General features: G+C 43.9%; 3 protein-coding genes across 3 annotated transcripts; 1 reads left to right on the forward strand and 2 right to left on the reverse strand.

The window, feature by feature from the left end:
* The first annotated feature begins 19,531 nt into the window (after positions 1-19,531).
* On the forward strand, positions 19,532-20,920 carry LOC117138436. The gene is made up of 2 exons (XM_033300547.1): positions 19,532-19,591; positions 19,671-20,920. Exons 1-2 carry the CDS (start codon positions 19,537-19,539, stop codon positions 20,918-20,920), a joined length of 1,305 nt encoding a protein of 434 aa, XP_033156438.1. The 5' UTR covers positions 19,532-19,536.
* A 777-nt stretch (positions 20,921-21,697) lies between these two features.
* LOC117138132 lies at positions 21,698-22,167 on the reverse strand. Its single transcript, XM_033300001.1, has one exon. The coding sequence runs from the start codon at positions 22,160-22,162 to the stop codon at positions 21,698-21,700; it is 465 nt and encodes a 154-aa protein (XP_033155892.1). The 5' UTR covers positions 22,163-22,167.
* A 351-nt stretch (positions 22,168-22,518) lies between these two features.
* Positions 22,519-23,550, reverse strand: LOC117138605 (extensin). Its single transcript, XM_033300813.1, has one exon. It carries the CDS (start codon positions 23,548-23,550, stop codon positions 22,519-22,521), a length of 1,032 nt encoding a protein of 343 aa, XP_033156704.1.
* Between the last annotated feature and the right edge of the window lie 138 nt (positions 23,551-23,688).

A 23,688-nucleotide genomic window follows, 5' to 3' on the forward strand; every position in this document is an offset into this window, starting at 1 on the left:
GAGATGGCCCACCTACACACATACATGCTTTGTGTGTGTTCGCGTGCGTGTTTGATCAAAAGTGTTACAAGGTCCTGCCACTAACAATGCCAGAAAGAAACGTTGATCTAGGCAACACAACAGAGCCACCGTGTAAACAAGCAGCATTACACTTTCCTCTGCCACACAAACACACGCACGGAGGAGTATTGAGGCACAACGACAATTGAAAGTGTAACACATCGTTGCCTTTTGTAGAGCTGCTGCTGCCTCTTTACTGCAGGTGCACGGTAAAAAAAATTAAAAAATATAATCTTGGTTTGTAATTAGAATCTTTTTTCTGTTTTCAAGCAAAAATCTTAGTAAAACAGATCAGTTTTGCAGCTCTAAGTACTATGCACTTTCTAAATGACCTTTCAAGATATTCAAATTCAAGTTGCAACCGATTTTTTTCAGTGCACAAACTGATAGTCGGATAGTGACACACAGTCATGCGCTGGCGAAGGACAACTAACGCACAGGCATAAAAGAGAATAAATTAAAGAACAACTCAAAATAACCGCGGGGCAATTGGCAGTGGTGCATCGCATGTGGGCGGTGCAGCCGGCATGGGCGTGGCGATTTGAACGCCTGTTCGTAAGTGCATCGATGGGAGGGGGAGGGGGTTGTGGGATGACAGGGTTTGTGGGTGGCGGAATAGGGAGATACGGTCGCCTTTGGCTTCATTGCGATTTTAGTCTGAGCCTGTCACGGCGCCACGCCCCCTCGTACCGCCTACGCCCACTCACACAGTGTTGTGTCTATGCACTGCAAAATAATTACTTTCATATCCTGCGGCAATTAAATTCATTTAGTTTGCCACCAATCTACCCAGCACTCTGATTAAGACATTCATCCCAGCCTCGCATTCAACGGCTTACGCTTGTGGCTTTTGAACCCAACTCATGGTGGCAGCCACCTCCTCCTTTCTGCCACCCATTTCGTCCAGCGCTCCTCCGTTGCGGCCTTCGTCTGACCAAGCAACTCTAAACTATGTCAACTGTTAACTTTTCCTTTCTATTTTTGCTATTTGTTGCGCGCTCGTTGTTTTTGCAGCCGCTGGCATTCCGCTCCTTTGGCCTGCATGCTTTTCAAGGACTCTACATAGTTTATCCAGCAACATCAAGCACACCCACGCACAACCAGCCAGCACACACACACACACCCACGCACATAAAGGACAAAATGCTTGTAGCTGCCATTTTGGACATGGCTGAGTTGAATGTAAGCAAATTGCTAAGAGCTCTGCAAGTGTGTTGCTCAGACAGACATACAAAAAAACAGAACGGAATGGCCCTAAAATTGCTGTCCTCAAAAATGCAGTAAAGTGTTGCCAAAGTTGCTGTTAACGCCAATGGACAATCGAGGGATGCGTATAAGCGATTAGCTGTGGCCTAAATTAAAGGGTAAACTTGTGGAATTGAAAGCAAATATATAAATTGCCTTAATTCAATTGGAATATGTTCATATTTTCATAGATTTGAATTATTGATTTGGCTACTCAAACAATCTAATATAAATAAATCTACTCCTGGCAGTGATATTCGTGATTTATATCCGATCTAATGGAATTAAAGTTCGCATTGCACATAAATCAGACCGAAATATCTATTATCACATAATTTGGTGTTGTTCTATTTATTGCAGCAGTTAAGTGGTAGTCATATTTTTGAAAATTTTAAATTTTTAATAACTATTATTTGTGCTCTTCTGAGCTGAGCTAGTTTGTTTCTCTCATTTACATTCAAAGGTTGTTCTTATCCAAAGTTTGTTTAAAACACGACTGTGTTTGTGTTTGCATTTCCGTTTTGATTTCCACAAGTGTTTATTGCATTGATGAAGATGAATTAGGTCTTGAATAATTTCTGGTGGCAAAAGTCAGGCAGCTTCCACAGCACCAACGTAATCGTCTTCATCGTGTAAATGTCAATTTAACGGAATATTAATGCAAGTACGCCATTGCAAAGAAACCCATACACACACCCACCAACACACACTCACACACATGCACAAGCATACGTCTTTGATAGCAACGGAAGTGCGCACACAAATACACGCTCGAGTGCCATTTTGTTAAGGCGCAAAAATTGATAAGTGCCTTGTGGTTATTGCGGTCTTTGGTGGCCATTAACACGACGCAGGGGGGCATGACGCATGAGGTGTGTGTACCACACACAAGGATAATAAAATGTGCTCCATAAGAGGCTGTGCGAGCAGAAGGGCGTTATTTGCACGTCAATCAAACATGGCGTCAAATAATCATTAACAAACTCACGCACACACGCACAAACAATGGTGTGATTTAAGGATTTTTAAGGAGTGGCTTGCATGTGATAAGTGATAAGTGTGCGTGCGTGTGTGCATGCGATTGTGTTTGTGTTTGCTGTCATGTAGTTGTCCCTGACATTGGTTTTGCTTGCTGTTGATTTGGTGGCTTAACTGATTTGTGGTTGCCGAAGCCTCGAGAGAAGCCGCCGCATCTGGATTTGCGGATAAATGCCACATTGGCTGGTATTCAACTGCGGAAACGCACCATAACCGCTTGGATAGGGCCTTGAAATTGCGTAAGTACATACAGAGTAATTAAAAACGCGAGAGATGGAAAATGTTATCACTTTTAAAGGCGTACTACATAGCAAAAAACCAAAAATACCATATTGAGTTACAGTTTAAAATTTTTTGAAGAACTTCCTGTTTTTTGTGGCTGCACGCCTGCCGTTGGCATTTAATAATCACTTGTCAACTTGTGCAAGCTGAAAGCTCCGATTGCCAATTTGGTATCGATACCCAGTCATTTCCCCTTCCTTGCCCCACCCCCTTTTGGGAAGACTAACCAGTTTACCTGGCCCACCTCGAGATCGAGATGGAGACCTGAAACGTATGTTCGTTCGCAGCACTAACGAGCTGTGATTTTTCTTGCCATCAGCAGGGCCTGAATGGAGTGACTGCAAGTCAATGCGATTGGCGTCAATTAAGTGCCATAAGCGACACAATAAGCCGTCAGTCAGTCCGTCGGTCCTTTGGTCCTTCAGTCCTCCAGTCCGCCATCCGGCCGGAGTTTAACGCTCTTCAGCTCACTCCGGCTTAGTTGGGCCCCGGCTTTTGACACACTTTCGAGCGGCAGCAGTGGCAGAAGCACTAGATTGATTGGCGCCACTCAATTGGCAACCTTTTTGGCCTGGTCTCTTATAGTATGGTATGCTATGGTATGCCCTGGTATGGTATAGTATGGTCGGGTATGGTTGGGTATGGTTGGGTATGGTGTACCGGCTTTGGTTTACCGATGACTTCATGTGCAGCATCGTTACACGCATCGCTTACCATCATCCATCGGCTTGCTTTTTCCTCCGACAAGCGATTAGAATAAATTGCAACAAGCTGGCAAAACGACAGGCCTCCAGATTGGGTGTTCGATGGGTTCTGGTCCTGATTCCGATAGCGATTCGGATTTCGGATACGGATACGGATTCGAGCTCAACGGTATGCATTTGACACGAGTGGCGATTTCTGCCTCAATAATTTACCCAATATCTCAATGTGTATCTCAAAAGTTCTCGAGACTCGAGTGCGTCAGTGCGGGCGGGTGAGTGTAATCAATTTTAGTGGCAACGCAAAGTTTTTCAATGCGCTGCCATTCAATTAAAAATTTGTGCAGAACTTTATTTTGCTGTTAAGTGGCAATCTACATGCATCCCCCGCACTTCATCATTTCCACCATATAAATGGGTGTGTGCACTACTGGGGGCTTACTATATGTATATGTATTTGTGTATGTATATTCGTTTGTTGGTTTGCTGCATCGCACATCGCGCACATCTGTAAATACAACTATAAATGGCTTTGAAGAGTTTCTCTTTTCGGCTTTCCTTTTTTATGGTTTTGTTTGGGTTGATTTATGTGTACATGCCAGTCAAATTGATGAATTGCCTTTGAAAGACGATCAAATGAAATCACAAGCGAAGCGAATGGGGCAAAGGACCACCGGCCTTATAAGTTGTGCGATAAATTTCAGTTACCAATTCATCTGGCGAGAGAATTTAAACAATTAATTCCAGTGATATTTAACAATTCCATCAAGATTGCCTAGCTTGATATATAATATTTATTGGTTGGACTCAAGTAATAGCTTCTCTGACATCAAAAAGTTTCAATTTCGTTTGTGGAAATGAGGCATAACTCCGTGTCTGATGTTTTGAAGACAACAAATGTGATGTTCTATGCATAAGTTAATCAAAATTTGTTTAGCAATGCACAAGACCAACTCGCACACATATAAGCCTCTTGAAAAATGACATCAAACCTGGATAAAAGGCAATGGCAGCAGATGACGACGAAATTGAAAAATAATAACAAAAAGTTACCCTGGCAGCCGTCGTGGTATCTCGTTGTATCTTCGTATCTCGGCTCTAATTTAATGCGATGAGTTCTCGGTATACTTTTTGTTTTTAATTTATCCAGCAGCCCGCAGCACTTTCCCCACCTCCTTCCATCGACTTTCCCCCATTTTCCTGGAGCACCTGCCTCCATTCGAGCTGCTGCCATTATTCAATCTGTTGGCCGTCATAGTTGCTGATTCTACTGCTGCTGTTGGTGTTTTTGCTGTCGGGATCTTGTTTGTGTTTATGTTTTAATAAAACAGTGCCATCCCCCTGGTCCTCACATCACCCCTTCAGCCATCAATCCCCCCCTCCCTACCTCCACACACAGATGCTGGCAAAGTCAAGAGTAAGTCATGAGTAAATCTTATTATTTTATCCTTTGTTATTGCATTCTCGATGGCTTTTCCCGTGCAGGCTTAGGATTTGGTCCTTGGTTCTTGGTAGTTGGTACTTGGTGCCTGGTGCGACCCCCATCCTTTATCCTTCTCCCCCCCAACATCCTACCCCCCGCCCACTGTTATCATAAATCTGCATGCTGGCGAGGCATGTTTCGACTGCTCCGAGTTCGGCTCTCAATCCGATCCCGATGCACACAACGTCATATGTCAACTGCATCAATATTTGCATTTTGATTGAAACTTACAAGGAGGCAAAAGTCTGTCCCAATTTGCATATCCTTCCCTGCCAATCTGGCTCCAGCTCGAGTACACTCAGGCAACATTTCGTCCCTAATCCCCGGCCAACAAGCAGCTTAAATGGCTTTAAGATACGACTGCTGGTCGAAAAGGCGACTAGTCGTTGGCTATTTATGTCTAAATTGGCAAATAGCAAATGGTGATGGCCGAAATGCAGTTTTGCTGTTAATTTCACTTACAACGCACATTAAATGCAGACACTGCAGCAGCAGCAGTTGCAGCAGCAACATCGGCAGCAGGAACATACTGCATCCTCAATCCTGCAGCAAAACCACCCACAGGATCCAACAAAAAGCTGTTTGTCCATAATCAGTGCAAAGTGCAGTTGCACTCCACAATTCGCATGGTGTGCGAATGGGGGAATCCCCGACTTTTGACCATTTCGGTTTTGCCTGCCAGTCGTCGCCATCGCCATCGCAATCGCCATTGCCATCGCTATCGTAGTTGTAGATGTCGTTGTCGCTCCCATTGCCGTTGTTGTACCAAATTAGGTCAAAATGCGTTCAATTCCGCACGAAATGTCAAAATAAACAAGTTAGCCAACGGCTAAATGGCCTGGCTCTCATGTGGAGATGAGATTCTGGCTGCAGTGCAGCCGAGCAAGGACCCCATCGGTTATTCGCTTTTCAGGAAATATCTGCAATTTAATTGTAAGTCAGTGTTAAGAGGTCATGACCAAAAGTTGCATAGGCACAGGGAACTTTCTTTACTTGGTTAATGATTAATGGGTGAAGATAGTTTCAGGATAATAATAATTTTTCGGAGAGCTATAGTTAGAACTTCAGCTGAATCACTGCCAATTCGACGAGCTCTCCAGCAAATCGAATTCAGCCGCTCTCGATCGCCAGAGTGACTTGCCTAATGGCCAGATCGGATTACGCAACTGCAGTGAAACTGTATTCAGGGTACCTTGGCCAATTGGTCAGGTATTGCAATTAATTGGCACTTGCATATGGCAGGCATTCAAATGCCCAGGTTGCACAGCCTGGAGGAGAATTGGGCAAAGTGGGGACATTTTGGAGGATGAGACAGACACATGCCCAACAATAGTGCGATAATTTCGTTTAATTAAGCCTAGGCCAAGTCCCTGTGCCCCTTATGCCACTGTGTGTGTGTGTGTGAGTGTGCGTATTGCATAATCCCAGCACAATGGCAGTGTGGAGGAGGTTTAATTTGAGATGGGAAATGCCGGGACAACAACAGCAACAGCTGCATTTCATTACAATTTTTCAATTACTATTAACTTGATGCGGCCTCATTACAGGACTCTGCGTCGCGTCCTTTCCCTTTGCCGGCTGGTTTATCGTAATTAATTTTGCGGCTTCTGCTTGTCTCGTGTTTCCCCCGCCCCTCCTCGTTTCCTACTGCTCCTTGGCCTTGGGCAGACATTTCATTAGGAAAATTGTTTATTAAAAAATAAATAGAATTAAACAATAAGCAAGAAGCAAATGGCCAGGACGACGCTGTCGTCGCTCCAACTTTTCCTTTGCATGCAAAGTCACGCCCCCCTCGCCTGCGCCGCCCCCTTTTTCAGCCTGTAAGTTGCGCTTATCACGGAGCATAATCATAAAAAGTTATGCGCTCGCTAATTTGATTAATGGCATTTCCTTGGCCGCAATCCAAATTCATAATGACTGTGCTCGGGCTAGGAAATTATTATTACTTCTAATTACAACGAGACAACTTCATTAGGACAGTGTTACTGCCCCGCCCCCCGGGCAACAAAAAAGTGAGTATCCGGCTGGACATTAAACCAATCGCATCTGGAAATCAACGGACGTAAATCATGGGAATCCAATTACCGTCTGAAGCCGCTTTTCACCAGCTGCAAAAATCAAATCCAACTTTCGCGGCTTTAATTGTTTCATCGCGGATAGGTAACTCAATTAAACTCAAACAATCACTACCGTCGAAAGCCTGTGGTCATCATAAATTCCAACAAATACGCACACAATCGCAGTAAATTCCGATTCAAACTCCGTTCGAACATTACACGGGATTGCTTCGAACAGTTTCTAAAAATAAACGCACAAAATGTGCTTTTAATAAATTCGTGCAAACACTAAGCGAAATAATCAATAACAGCTAATATTCAATTATTTAAAAAAATAAAATTGGGATATTTCAATTTAATTTAATCTATATTTTACTAGAATTTTATATTCGCTTTTCATTTTCTAGTCACATAAGTATAATTATTTTTAGCTGTGTAGAAATTTTCAAAAATGAACAAAATGAAGACCCTGCATATGTTCTTTGATTTTATCAAAAAAATAAATTTAACCCACAGTTCAATTAAGTCCAATTTATGGCTGATTTTTTAGTACTTATAGCCAACTGACTGAACTGTAAATACAATAAATATCCTTTGGAATTTTTTTTCTTTTAGGAAATAATATTTTCTTTGCTTATTTGCTTATCGCGTGCTTTGTGCAAATTGATCACAAATAAAAAACGAAATCACTATTTAGAAAGTCAATTTCATGGAAGCAATGACATCCAATGACTAATGTCGTAATTGGGCAGGAAAAACCTTTTAGCTGATATTAATTATAATATCTCTTGCCCAATTGGGGCCACGCAATGGCCACAAATGGAGATGGCTGTCTAATACCATTTGAATTCCCGCTAAGAGCCCAAGCGGAACAAAGTGTTGCAGTAAACAATTGCTAAGTTTTGTGTCATTTCCGGCGATTGGATCAGCAAATATTTGCATGCGAGGCTACATGTCCACACAACAAACTGCTGCTTGTCCAACAATCCCTTGGCCATATATTAAACATGAGGGTAGGTCGTCTTAAATGGCCTCATTTAATTTTCAATGATTTAATAGAAAGCATAATGCTTTAAAGCACCATTAATCAAACTGTATATATTCCCTTGCTTTATTGATCCCTCGTTAATTTAATCTTGGTTCAACATCTTTTCATGTTCGCAGTAGTCATCCTTAAAGGATTAAAGTATCAAACTATTCAGCTGCACAGTGAGCCACCCTACCCAAGCGAATGTGCGTTACTTTAGGAGCAGAAGGCGAGCGCTGACAAAAGCTGATTATTATGGCAATGACAAGCATATTGGTCACGTTAGCACGAATGGCCAGTGTAGTACGAATGGCTGGAATGGACAGCGGCATGCACTTTACAGGCTGCCCGGTCCCGTTAATAACTGAAACGTGCCTCAAAAAGACCGTGCAGCATTATGGGCTCGATACTCCCGGCTCGCCTCTATTTGCCTGCCGACTGCGATTGTCAGCGACCATCATTGTGACTCTATTTGGTGGGGTGGAGTGGTCATTGGTGGTCAGTGGGCGGTTAAACAGGAAACTTCAGTTGTCCGCCGCCTACTTTGCTTCTTCCTTTTTTGCTCCTTGCGATTTGCGTGCGAATTCCTAGTCCCCAGTCTTGGGCTCCTCTCACGTTTCCCCACTTACTCGCCTTCGGCCGACCAGCCGTGATTATAAGAGTATTCCGCATACGCCCTGTGTACAACGTATACTTAATTTCATTCCGCCTTTAAGTTCCACTCCACGCCCTTCTTCGCCCGCTAATTGCATGCATGACTATTGAATAAGTGTTCCGTTTGGCGTTCCGTTTCACCGGCCAAGTCGGGATCTGAATGCTGATTGATGCGCTGGAGCAGCCCAGCGGGGCACATAATAGCATCAGCCATAAACCCCAAAGCCAGCTGGGGGACAAGCAGAACGGAACCGATGGCAAAATTGCATAATTAATCATGCGCGCATAAAAATGTCAACTGCTGGTGGGGGCAGGGGGAAGCGTGAAAAGCGGCAACATGTTGCTGCTGTCCACCCACTAAGCGCCCACCAACCACCACCCACAGCCACTGATTTCCACCACCCCACCCCATGTCCCAGGCGATCAGGACGAAAAAGGCGGGGGAAAAGTGCAAGTTCGCCTGGGCTGGGGTAGCATTGCAACGTCGAACATTTACAAACAAATCAAATTTGCATCAGAATTTCATTTATCTTGTTTTGCTACTATTGTGTGGATTTTGTGCTCACAGTCACCGGAGGATCAGGATGCGGGGCAATCGGGATCGAAGGAATGGCTGGGAGCTCCAAGGACTGGAGGCGAGCAACAGCATAAAAGTGAAATTGCATTTGGCCAGTTGCAAAATCAGAAATAACAAGTGGAATAGCTGTAGCCAAAGCAAGTTGGACTTTTGCAATGACCTGTAAAACAGTGGGGTATATTGAATATGAGCTGAAGGTTGGAATTGTTGCAACTATCAAAAGAAGTTACTTTAGTTGAGGGTATATCGAAATAAAAGAAAACCATAAACCAGCGCATAATTATAACAAATAAATGAATTATTAGCTGATATACCCCATTTTCCAAATCCTATAGGTATATAGAATATCTCTGCTGTACTCGCAACTTGCCGAACTTCAACGATTTCTTACCAGCTCTCAAACTTTAAGGGCAACCCCCTGTTCCCGCCCACAGTCCGGCCATTTATTAATGTCAAATGTTGTTTCTTTGCATAGGGAACAAAGGGAAAATGGCAGTGGACTATGCAAAAAACTCACATAATAAATTGAGCCAGTGTCCAGAAATGACTTTAATGAAATAAAACAGTGTGCGCCGCATCCGGACTGCTTTTTCTATTCTATTTGTGTGCAACAAAGTTAATAACCGTTTTATGAGTCTATTAAAAAGGGATAATCGCTGGGTTCAGACGGATGTCTGGGCCCTGTGCATGGCACTTATGTAAATGGTTTCACAAAAACAGAGAAGTGAAAACGGAGACAGAAGCTCCCATTCCACATACACACACACACATATCATCAAGTAGAGCTACGGACTCTAATCGCTTGCCCTACCCACACATATGAGATCCTCTTATTACCAGGACGAAGCAACCTTTCCTCCTTTGAACCCCGATCCCAAAAGAACCAGCTAAAATAAATAAACAAGTTAAGCGGTCAAACCCTTCAGGGAGGGCAACTAAAAAATTGTTTTTTATACGCCGTCCGAGCCTTTTTAATGATTATACACTGTGTAAATCAAACCGCTTGTGAAAGGGACCGAAAATTATGTAGATTAAGCAGCTACATAAAAAAGGGTTCCACTACATAGTATAGTATGTGGTTTTATACATATCCGTGGCCGTGTGTACGGGATAGATATTATTTATGGTGATATGCGCCCGACAAACTGGCAGCATAATAAATTATGAAAATGCCACAAAATCTACATCGAACTTTTATTTTATTATTTTTATTTTTTGGCCAGTTACAGGTGGAGCTTGTTGTGGTCTAGGTAAATGGCCTTTGTTAACCCCCTTAACCGCCCCCTCTCATCCAGCACAGCAGAAATCAATAATCGTGTGGACAGCAAACAAGGGACCATTTAATTAATTGTGTGCCTTATAAATGGCTCTCGAAAATGGATGCATGTGTGCAGCAGCATGCGGCAAGTGCCAGAAACATCCGTTCCCCAATCCCGTTCTTCTGGTTGCGGCGGAAAAGTTCTTAAATCTAACGGCTACGATGCCAACTTCCCTTTCCGCTGGGCATAAATAACAGCAAAAGTCGTTGCCCGTTCTGCCAGCGGCAATTGAGCAACACGCATACGCCGCGTACGCCCGAAACTTTGCACCAGCTGCCACTAAATATTATACATAAATATGTATGTATGTGTTCGTAGAGCGCTATATCTTTGCGGCCATACATCTGCATATGCATGGTGTAATCGGAAGGCAGCGCCCAGGACACAAACAGGACCCTCAGACACTTCCGCCAGCAGCAGGAGCGGCAAACACTGGGCTAAGTTGGTAACCACTTGCCACTCTGCCTAGCGAGCAAAGCCACAAGGCAAGCCAATATCGCTGCACATGGAAAAACTAGTACCCCAAAAACAGATTTAAAGGAAAAGCCATCTTCAAATTTAATACATAATCTCATTCATTTAAGAAAAAGGTTCGAAAGATATTTTCGAATTACTCGAATAAGTCGCTGGAATAAGTTTGTGCTATTTTTCGAGTGCAGATTTCATAACTCCAACTTTTTCGCCCACCCGCTCCCTATGTGCATATGTTTATGTTTATCTGTTCTGGGTCTGGACCGCAACGTATGCTGATGTGAAAAATATTACTTCCGCCACTGGGTTTTGGAATTTTTCATGCCCCAGCCACTGGGGTCAACACCAAGCCAGCGACCAGGATCTTCATTTGATATCCGGAAATGAGGACTGCAGACGGTCTGATGCCTGATTCCATTAAAATGCCCCAGCTCAAGGATTCAAGGATTCGGAGAATTGGGGTTCTTCAGGCTTTAACCCTTGCTGCCCGAGGCACTTTCCGGAATTACCTGCTCTGCGTAATTATGAACGGTTCGACAGTGTCCATTTGCTGGTAGCTTGGGGTTACATGGCCCTACATACATAGGTCCATAGGCAGCTGCAAGTGCTCAGAATGCGGCTAGACAACATAAATCTGGCCAATTGCAGTGGGGCAACAGCTGCAATTGCTGCTCCTCTACGGACTTCGCAACGTTTGCACTTGCCAAATGGATGTGTTTGGTGGGAGATGTGTGCTCGTCCTGCCAGAAGCCAAAGGCGGGTCTGCGTCAGCTGGGCCATGTTGGAAAACAAATATTGCAGTTGGCAACGGGAAACAGGGGAAACAAGCGTGTTCCGTTCCCAGTTTGGCAACTGGCTGCTCGTTGAGTTGTTGGTAAGTTCTGCCAAAGTGACTGGGAATCCATAATGCCAACGCTCGCTTTGCGTCGCACATCCAATCAACCAATTAGATGGAAATGCCCCCGGACCGAAGTGGCAATTTCCTCGTTTAATGCTCTGATTAATTTGGAAGTGGAAATCGTTTTGCCCATTCGATTGAATCAAATGTTTGTGGATTATCTATTTGGATTTGCAAATTCATCAAATTGGCAGCCATTCGGCGGCCGTCCGTTTCATTTGCGGAACACTCTGTGGTCATTCGGGCATGTCCGAAATGCATGACGTCCACTTTGCGGCAGCCAATTAAATATGCAACTTTTTGCTGCCACCTAGACACCCAAATACCCACACAGCGATAGCCGGATACATTCTCGCTGACAATGTGGCACGCACTAAATTGCTAATTGACATGTAAACGCATCGATTGCACATCAGCTGTGGCAGCAAATTGATAAAAACACAGGCAGTTGCAACGCCAACTGCAGCTGCAACCATAACGACAACGGCGACCAAACAATAACAATGAAACGTGGATATAGAAAATTGAAAATTCAATTGTTGTGCAAATTGATTTCAAATGTCACATAAACGTCAAACTTCTGCGCATCTATGATGCTATTTTTTCATCCCAACATACATCGCTCTGTGTGTCAGTGGTCAGTGGACTGACCACCCAAATTCCTTGCCCGACCAGTGGCCACACACTAACAAGCTCCTGACCTACGGTTATAGTTAGATAAATGGTTCGACCAGGAGCGAGTGCAGCCATGAATTTAGGCGAGCACCAATCAATAATCACGTTTGCTCCGGGTCTCCGCTGCCAGCTTGCAACATGGCAACATGAAAAATGACGAATGCCCATCGAAGGTGGCAGGCAACTCCCGCAGGAGCGGATGGTGGAGTAGCCAATGGCCAGATGACTTTGATTTACTTGCCCGCCATCGACAGTTTGACACAAATCACATAGGATGGGCTTTTTAAAAAATCCATCCCATTGCGGAGGTGGCCGAGTTTTTTGTTCGAATTTAGGCCAGTTTCAACTTTATAGGGCAATATCGAATAGGATGTAAGGGATTTTAATTTAAATCTAACCTTTATTATTTATATCTGGATTAAGTTTACTTTCTCAGCACTGAATAGAAAATACAAGGCTTCGTGCACAGGAGAGACTGCCACAGAATATCCTTTTGTAGCTGGGGAAACTTAGCAAAGACCCTCGATGGTCAGTGTTTGCAATCATAACCAAGTGGGCGCCTGGATGCCACGAAGTCTACCTGTCGGGAATAACAAAAATCTGGGCAAACTTCCATCCTGCGCCCGGGAGTCAATGTCGCATGGCGCACTTAATCGTTATTAACGCCAACATTTTGGGCACACGTGTGTGAAAAAAATCATCATAAATCTGGATGTACGTATGTACATATATGTGAGTGCGCTGTGCCTCGAAGGGCAGCCAAAAATTGAAACTGAAGCGGCAGCGAATGGGAAGTGAAGTGGGGCAAGCATTGCAGATGAGCGGAATCACGTGCCGAAGATTTTCCGTCGCACGTTGACAGGTTTCCGGAGTTGCCAGGACTCGGATCTTTTGTCTTCTCCGCGGGGACAGCTAAGCAGCAATTGGCTTTCATTAGAGAGCTACTAGATGCTGACGGGATTTGTCAGACATTTGTCAAGTTCGGGGCATATCAAACTTTTGGCAGCATATCAGATTTCCCTGCTCCTGGCAACGAACTTTCCTTTGTCTGCATTTCAACTGCTCGCCATAGGAAAGTGAAATTCGCGATAAATCTGCGGTCCACATACGCACACGTGTGCTGGTGAAGGGCGGGGGTGTGGTTGCGCCCAAATTGCCCTAGCGTGGTTCAGTTTTCGGTTACCGGACCAACCAAAGAACAGTGGTTCGAAATCAGATTGTGATGAGGGATATCACATAAATTTGTTAAGTCAAAAAAAGTAATAAAGATATTTTTGGTAAGGTTGGGTGTAAGTTAAGTCGTTATGTTCCTTTAACTTGTTATTATCGAAGCATCTGAGCGCGCTTCGTTACTACGCAAGACAAGCCTTACAAATCAGCTAATAATTTGGATTTAATAATTACTTTTATATTTTAACTATATCCGTTTCAAAAGTAGACGGAAACGGACATAAATTCCTAATGATGGCAGTGATTACCGCTTTCAGCTTGAATGTCCTTGAGCCCACTGTTCCGGGTTTTGTGGTTGACTTTAGTTGGCTTTCGTGTCATTGGGCGAGTGTGAGCCTGTGTGAGCCGTTGTGATTGTGATTGTGTTGGCGAATGTGGGTGTGAGTCGCGGCGACAACTTCATCACTCAGTGGACGCGGTCGCAGCTTGCGATGACAGTTACAAATTATGATTGATTGGGGACAAATTCACCCGTTCCTCCGCTGATCGGAGCTCCATCGGTCGCCTTTCCCTTTTGGACAAGCGTTACCGCCATAAATACGCATTAGAATTGGGTTGCATAAATTTTCATATGGAAATCTGTTGGAATTTATTGCAAGCGTTTTAAATAAATTTAGAGCATCACTTCATAAATAACACTGCTCGGCATTATTTTCCTCCAAGTCGAGACTATTAAAATGTAATGCCCAAACGGGGCATTTATTAAAACGAGAATCCCCTGGCTCCACCTCCAATGAGCCTGGCCGGGCTGAGCAATCATAAATCATCTGACCAGCTTCTTCAATACAGGACAAGACAGTGGACCAAAAGGTAGAGGGAGAAATGTGGCAACAAAACACGAAGTAGTAAGTTTCCGACTAAAAGATACCGGGTAAATAAAGTCGCAAAGTCCTTTTGTCTGGAAGTATTTAATTTGACCCAGGAAACTATAAATGTTACAAAAGTTCTTCTTTTGAAAGCCATTCTTCTGTGCTTCCCTTTTAAATATTATATGAATTCCTTGACTCCTTGTTTTTAAATAAGAATAATACAAAATACCCTGGTATTTTTCGATTCTCGAGTATAAAAAGAAGTCAACTTTTAGCCAGGTCCATTACACGCTTGCTTAGATAATTGCCCACGGCGATACAAGGGTGTGAAATTTGGCTGGGTGGTGTAACTCATCCTGTCGCTGGTTTAATCACCCCGAAAAAGGAATTTGCAGCGCAATAAATCAAACTGAAATAGTTCTCAGTTGGGAAGGAGGCGGATTGTTCCAGGAAGCGCCGCCCCACTGCTGACCAAATCCCCAATCGGGGCAAATCGCATTACAGAGCTCAACGCTGCTGATAATTCTCAATAATTAAAATCATTTAAGTTTAAGAAATCCTTTTAGCTGACTTAACGGACTCCGGCACGGGGCACAAATTGAGTTTCGCACGTTGTTAATAAATCATAAATTGCCCCGGCAGACAATGCTCTTGCCGCTTTTGCTGCTCCAGCTGATTGCGAAAGTTAAATGAACTTAAAGTTTCTGCCCGTTTTTGTGTTCTTTGTGTTTTTAAGCCGCTTAGTGGGGCGTTCGACTTGGCCCAAAACTTGGGCTTTGCATATTGATGCGGCATTAGGCGGCAAAAGTTGGCTGTGCTGTAGCAACAAGTTCTGCGGATATAACTATAGAATGCTGCGGCAAGACGATAAACTGTATCGCGCATACGCACTGTGTGCCGCCTTGGGGCAGGCTGCACATTGGCATTCAGAAGGCGTCTGTCGCAGATACAGCTACTGATTCAGATACAGATACTGCAGGGGGGTTGGTTGGTTGAAAAAAAAAATAAATAAATACTGGAACGAAAAGCGGGGAAGGACTTTTATGACGGACATAAAATTGCCGCCTGCATTTCGGTTTCGCTATGTTTGGCCATTAGCTTTGTTTTGTTTTATTAGCCATAGAATCCTTGCCACTGTAACTACTGCCAATCCCGACATGGCTCTGTTTGCTAACCATTGTTCTTTCACTAAATCAAAGTGTCGTTTGTTTGCGGCATGCAAAGGCCGCGCGGCAAATCAAACACGATCTATTTGCAACGCTGGGGGAAAGTTTATCGGCACTTTGATTCAGATTCCGCCTGGGAATCGGATTTTTATGGCATCATTTTGGCTTTTGCATAACAATTAGCTGGCCGACTACGAATCGGATGCCTCTGCTCAAAGTGCGGAAATTGGAAAAGGAAAATGATCAGAGGCGAACAAAAGTCGGCAAAAACAAAGCTCAAACTAAAAGGCTATTTTCTCCTTTAATTCGAACCAATGATGGATGCACACTGAAAATAAAAGCATGGTATGTTTCGTAGATAAGTGACACGAATGTTAGGTGACACAAAAGGCAATAAACAGGCTTGAAAATAAATAGTTATAAAAACATTATCCTGCTTTTAGTGTAATAAAGCTAACAAAAATATACTTTTAAAACATGATGCTATTCGAATTGTTGTTACCTGTGTACCAGTTTAAATATATATCTAGAAATAATAGATAACAAATCTCGAAAGGAAAAATGCTTTTTTATCAATCATACCATACCATAAATATTATTTTTATTGTACCACAACCATGGTGTGTTTTATTATCAATGAAATCACCATATTCGCTAGTGCTGAAACGAATCGAATACAGATTCACTTTAAAGGGGATTCCCCCACCGAAAAGTCCTGTTAGACGGTTGGAGTACCTTATCGAGGGATATAGTCAGGGAGGAATACAAATATCAAATAAACGACAGCGCAGTGAACCGCGAATGCTGCAAAATGTGCAAAAGTACACAAAGAAAATTGCAATAACAATTTGGCGCAGACGAACGCTGGTGGAAAAATAAAAATAATGCACAATAAAATAGAATTATTTAACGAAAAACAGTTGAATTTCGGGTGCCTTTTTTTTCTGCTTCGCTCGGTCGGTCCTCGTTGCACACTGCATTTGCATAGAAAAATTCAAATTAAGCGAAAATGTGCAAAATGCTGTGAATGGATCTCAGTACGTCTCCCTCCCCCTGCCCACATGTCTGCCTCTCTCGCTCGCACTCCCCAATTATTTGGCCAGGCAAGTGCAACAAATGAATAGTCAAATGAGAGCAGTGCACAAAGAAATGGCCAGCTGGAAATGAGCAGCCAAAGCAAAGCAGTTGACAGAGAAGGAGATAACAAGGTGCGAGCGGGACGGAGCACGACTAGAGCGAGATGGCCTGCGATAAATAGCACAGTCGAGTGCCTAAAGTGTTCGTCTAATGACAAAGCAAATTGTGTGCATTTGCCGGCACAACAGCAATGGCAACACTAAAAAGTGAAACCGAACACAATGTCGCAACTTGAATTCGAACTGGGAGAGTTTAAAGTTTGCTGTAATTATCCAACGGGAATTTCGATGGAATAAGCCTCTTCGGTAAGCCAGCCACAAGTGCAAGCAGTGCACCTCTTGCGTATGCCGCTCTCTCTCTCTCTGTCCCTTTCTGTCCCTTCCTGTCACTCAGAACACGGCAAAAATAACAATCAACATCGCTTGAGTTGCATCTCGGCTAATTGTTGTTGCCGTTTGAGCTGCTTAATTAAGACGTCGACGACAGTAGCTCCATTGCTGACTTTCTCTCTCCCACTACACTGGAAGAAAAAACTCAATTGTGCATAACCCAAAACAATTTAAAGGAATGAAGAATGAATGAAGATCGCTTGCAAATTATATACCATATCATCTTTCTATTAACTGGGTTCCCTACTTTTCCCATAAACGATGTTTGATGTTTGAAGTATTTTTTTTTTTTGTGCACTGTGAGTTTTTTCATTCCATCACTATGGCTATCCGCTTAACGTGCACGGCCTTTCTTTGTTTTTATTTGCATAGGCCAGCTCCGCAGCCCCATCCACATCCGCATCTGCATCCGCAAGGCAAGTGTCTGGTGCAAGGCGTTTCAACGTTAACGGATATGTCATCGCTTTCTTTGGCCCTCAACTCGATTGAAGAATCAAGAGTGGCACTCAGCTCATGTAGGAGTGGTATTGTAACTGCTTCCGTTTGACACATTTCGAATTCGCCCATCGATGCAATTTGTTTTCGAGTTTATTCTTTTACAAGGTCCATCCTCAGTTCAATCGCATTATTGCCACGGTCGCCTTATTATACCACAAATTTGCATAAAATCCGGAGCATTTAGACCAAAATTCGGGCCAAAAGCTATTGTGGCTTACACTGGTACTTTCTAAGTGAAGTATTTCTTATGATAGTATTTATAATATGATAGAAATTAGTAAAATGAGCAAAATTCCACAAAAAGCTGCAACACGATCTACGAAAATGGGTCAACACCTACATTTTCCAAATAGTTTTTCACAGCGCACTTAGAAGCGAAGGAGCCAAGCGGCATCAGCAGTTTTTCCCCAGTTCGTTCTCTCTTGCCGACTTTCCTTCACATGCCAGCACAATTGCCTTTGTCCATCTTGGCCGGCTGTCATCTGGCTTTTTTCACATTTCCCTGTCTGTTGGCCGTTTTTGCTCCGCTTTCGATTCCGTTTGCATTATGTCCTGGGCACTTCGTGCTCCGTTCTTCTGCGGCCTGCATTGTTCGAATGTAAATTCCGCTGCCTTGAGTCCGCTCAGAGTTTACGGTTCGAAGAACTAAATGTCAACAGTTTTCATAAATCTGCCACTGGTGGTGGACATCATCAGCTCAGCTCCGTCTCCACCAGGCACGCCCCCCATTCCCATACCCACACCCATTTTCGTTCCCATTCCCGTGCTCCAAAGTCCGTACTCCGGACTTGGTCTACTCAAAGTTATCTTAAGTGCTCCGAGTGGAAACTGTCAGCCGTTCTGTTCTGTGCTTGTTTGCTCGCTGTTTGTTTGCTGCTTGCTGACTCTTGGTCAACTGTTTTTGACAAGCTCTTTAATATAAATCACTTTCCCAAATGGTTTTTCGAATTAAATTCTCAATTTTCCACAAGCCGTTTCCAATGTTTTCTGTAAGCAGATGAGTGCATTAGCCGTGCAGAAATCTCTCTGTCTTGGCGCTTAATATCCTTTGCCAGCAAGTCTTGCTTATGTATTTAACTCCTTATTTGTTTATTATAATGCAGTCAAAAACTGCATTCTGTCAAAACAGTTTAGTGTCAATGAGGTTGAATGAGCCAATAGATTTTTATTTTTATTTGTTAAAACTTGAATAGTATGTTGTGTTTACCATCAGTGTAAAATTCAGCAGTTGGAATTCTTTAAAGAAAATTTCCATTTTTAATTAAGTGTTTTAGCCAAATATTGTGAACTTAAGAATATTCGAAAATCAATGAGGGCTTGTTTTGCATACCTCGGAATTTCTTGGCAATTACTTTCCATTAGCAGGGCATTGTAATGCTAACCACAACTTTCAACTTTCGCTACTTTTGGCCCGGCCACCGAAAACACAAATTGGCCAAGGCTCGACCGAGGTGGCACTACAATAATATTTTATGGCACAGCATTAACTTGGCCATTGACAGGTCCAAATCGACACCATTGTGTCTTGGCCAAAGCCAAAAGTGCCGTTGCTCGGAATTCGATTCGGGGAAACCAGTTCTCAGCGACAGTGAACCATCAGTCCGTCAAGATTCCATGTCCATAAGATGGCTGATTTTAATCGCGTAGAGCATCGGTGGGGTTCACTGTGTTTTCACATTCCTAGAACATTGCCAAACATGAATCGTCAATGCAAATTAGATGCGGACTGACCCAAATCGGATGGCCATAAAATTGGTCGAATGGTCCAAAATCGGTTTAGTCGTAGCCGGGGCCAACGCCTAAAATATGTATTAGCCAGAATGAAGCTGCCACTGCTGCTGTTGCTAATCCAGTCTTGTGCCCTTGTGGCCAGAGGTAAGCCCCAGAATTTGTAGTGTTTATGGTAAGTGAAAGTACAGTGCACACTCACCCCTGACGGCCCCTTGTTCCACAGCCATTCCTGCCAGGCACTGGCGTCGTGCACCCACCCATGGAGTTTTCAATGTGGATGTCTATGCATACAATAAGCCTCGGATGAACTTGGTGCGTCGCCAGGCCATTGGAAGTCGATCCACTCAGGATGCTCCTCCAATGGATCGCGTGCTGCAGCAGATCTCCCACCACAGCCGACGATCCACCGAGCAGAGGTCCCACTATAGAAACCTTGACGAGGACTTGGAGGTCCTGCCAATGCCAATTGCTGTGCAGGAACAAGCCAGCGAGCTGAACAAAACAATTGAGAGCCCGGCCATAAACATGCAATTAATGCCTCTGCAAATGAACTCGACTATGCACGCACGGGAGAATTTATACTCGAACGAGTTCCATGTGCAAAGTATTGGGACCAAGAAGATAGTGCAATTGAATACCCTGACCAGCGACCATGAGCGTAAACCAGTCGTCGAAGTTATGGCCCAGCAGCAGCAGGACCAGGAGCAGCAGGAGCCGTTGAAGGTGAAGCTGACACTGCCAGTGCTGCCCGAGAACAATGCAGAAGAAACAGAAGTCCTTCCTGCTACGAACAAAGTGGGCGAGGCAGACGCAGCGGGGACAGCTCCTGCGGGGGAAACCCTGACAAGTGTGAAGAAAACCATGGCCCCGAGTGAGACAATTATCGATAAGCCATCGACAGGAATGCAGCAGCTTGTCAGCCCGACGACAGCGGAGAATGCCGGTGACACCGGCACAAAGGCTCAGTCCGGAGTCCAGAGAAAGAAGGACGAACAGAAAGCCGGACCGCCACGTCCTCGTCCGAAGACCAAGCGAAAGCAAAAGCCAACAGGAGCACCAACGTCTAATGAAACTGATATAAAGATGACAGCAAACCGAGTTGTCACTGCACCAGTTACTGGTCCTGTTCGTCCTGAAACTAACCCCATCGTGGGACCAGGTTCTGGCCCATTAAATGCGAAGCAGCCGGCGAAGGAATTGGAAACACAATCACTATCGCCGGAAATCAGCACGCATCGTCCTTTGACAACGAAGAGCAGGGGCAAAGGCAAGGGTAAGGGCAAGGGCAAGGATAAACGTCGCCAGGGCTCCCAGAGACGTCCCGCAATCGCTGGCGTAATGGAGGAGGAAATTGAAAGTACGACAAATTGGTGGCAGATTCTCCCATATGCGGAAATTAGAAAATTTTTGAATACAATTTACGATACCATCGCCGATGATGGCGACGACGAACGTGCCACGGTTTATGTGTGAGACCAGAGTATTCGTTACGACGGTTGGACTTGGGGTTTTTGGGGTTCCGGTCTTAGTGTTTATAGAGGGTCCGACCAAGTGACGAATTGAATTTCCGCTAAGACTAAAATTTAGCAAGTAAGTCGTAACTATTGACGCTTTATGTTTACATCAACTAGAAAGTAAAGAGAAAATAAAGATTTGTGAATCCACTAGAGATGTTGTACAAAAACTGTGAAGCCACTTCATTGATTTCCCCACCTTTTACCCACTTTCCCTTTCTATGCAAATCTCTGCTCCCATTAATCATCATAACCATCATTTCACAGTCATCAAAGCCTCCATTTAATGCGGGATGCTGGGTCAACAAAGATGACTTAATTAAAAGTCCCCCGATCAGAAACAATAACTATGCTGGGCACTTAAAAACCCATCCATTCATATCTGAATAAACAAATAGAGAACTCCCGAGCCCAGTCTTTATACTTCTAGCCAAACAACGCGCAGACAGCTTAATGGGCATTAGACCCCAGACCTGTGGCGTTGCGGGTTAAAGTTGAAAGTGGTCGAACGGCTTCCAATCCCAGTCCAAAAAGTTCACGGTATTCAGGTAAAGCGTGAATCGAGTCGACATTAATGAGCTGAGAATTTTTTTTTATGGCTGCGGAATGAAATTCACCGTCTGGCTGCCTGCGTCCAGTAGTGAGTCAGCCTCAATAAATCTTGGCCGCTGATTGATTGAGCCTAATGAGAGATGATAATATAAATGATTAAAGCACATTTATTCATTGCGGATATTTATTGAACGGCCAGCAAGATAAATTTCTGTTTACTCGAGTGATTAAAAGTGGCTCGACGCCAAAGTTTTCTTTTTCTTCTTAATCCCCGTCTCGACTTGGGCTCAATCTCGGCCAGAATAAACAGCTGTGGTCCACTAACGTTGTGCTTTAATGCAAAGATTTTCTGACCAGCCATTGGAGGAACTGGTGGTCGGTTGGTGGTACTTTCCACTGTCGGTACAAGTGGCACACTGAATGCATGGCCCTCGTAGAGGTGCAGTTGCCAGTCACAAAGATTCGGGATGAGTTTGCACTTCACAGTGGCGTTGGACGCAATGATATTCGCCTGAGTCACATTCAGCTCCCTGAGTGGCTGCAGTGCCTCATCTGGATGCACTGCAGCGCCTTCGCAACTCCGAAACAAAACGCATAATTGGAATAAAACAATCCACGTGTATGCTCGAATGGCCTGAACGGAGCTCATTTCAATTTCACCTACCACTTCTTCAGGAAGCCGAACTTGGACTGGTGGTCTTACAAAAATTGACCAGGTGGAGTGGGGCAACTGAAACCAGTTTGCTTGAATAGGTTCGCTTGGAGTGCTGTCATCTTTGTCATGTCAAATGAATTATCAATACAGTTTCAATGCTCTTCATCTTTGAGGCTTTGGACTTCAGACCGAGGAATGAGACATTATATTTGTGTATCTAAGGTGTTTTTTGCTGTAGAAGGTAGTTTCTTATGTATAAGTAAAGCTTTTTATTCTTTAAAAAATTCTTTAAAAAAAGTAATATTATCATATTTCAAACACTTTTTTATTTTAATTTATGTTTTTTAAAGTCACAAATCTGATTGCTTGTTTTTTCTCAGTTTATTTGTTGGTGGTTTTTCTTCTACTGGACTTATTAGGAGCAAAGGTTTTCCATTTTCATCCGACAATCTTACGAATTGAGCTTCTTCGGGCTTCATACAGAGGCGCGGATAATAGAAGCACAGAGAGGTGACCGAGTGAGGCATGGTCTCGATCGATAGCTTCTTTTCCGGATATAACACATCACTGTACTTATTGTTTACTAGATGTACTGATTTGACTATTTGACATTGTGGAAGATGAGGAAACAATACGCATAGGTCACTGGCGGTTGTTGCCTCTGTTGTTCCGTCCGTAGTTGCGTCTGTTGTCGCCTCCGTAGTTGCATCTGTTGTTACCACCGTAGTTGCATCTGTTGTTACCACCGTAGTGCCATCAGTTGTTGCATCTGTTGTTGTATCTGTTGTTGCGTCGGTTGTAGAGTCCATTGTTGCTGCCGTTGTGGTCTCAGTTGTTGTCTCAGTGGTTGGATTTGTTGGTGGGTTTGTCGGTGGTTCTGTTGGTGGTTCTGTCGGTGGTTCTGTTGGTGGCTTTGTTGGTGGCTTCGTCGGTGGCTTTGTTGGCGGCTTAGTCGGTGGCTTTGTTGGTGGCTTTGTTGGTGGCTTTGTTGGCGGCTTAGTTGGTGGCTTTGTTGGTGGCTTGGTTGGTGGCTTGGTTGGTGGATTTGTTGGTGCCTTCGTTGGTGGAAGTGTGGGTGGTTCTGTAGGAGGATGCGTTGGTGGCACATAAGGTGGGTAAGGGTAATATGGTGGCGGAGCATAAGCCAAGGGATCGTAGTATCCATATAACGGTGGCCAATAGTCTTCAGGAACAGGTCGAATTTTCTTTTTCGGATTACTGACATGGTCCGTGGTGAAACCTGTGAATCTTCTTACAAGTCCTGCAACATCCCATATTGGAATTCGCACTTGGACCTGAAAGCCGGTGACAAACGTAGTAAGCCAATTAGATCCTGCTGCGGCCAGACAGACCCAGGTTATAAAACCTCCAAGCAGCTTCATTCTTCCAGAATACTGAAGTGGAGCTTTTCTTAGAGTCTTTATATATTCCATGTTTTTCCATAGAAGTGGATTAATAATTACTGGTCGCTTTTAAATATAAGTTGATCAAATCAAGCTCTGTTTCTTAAGGTACTTTTG

Source organism: Drosophila mauritiana, chromosome 2R (assembly GCF_004382145.1).
Source record: "Drosophila mauritiana strain mau12 chromosome 2R, ASM438214v1, whole genome shotgun sequence".
NCBI lineage: Eukaryota > Metazoa > Arthropoda > Insecta > Diptera > Drosophilidae > Drosophila > Drosophila mauritiana.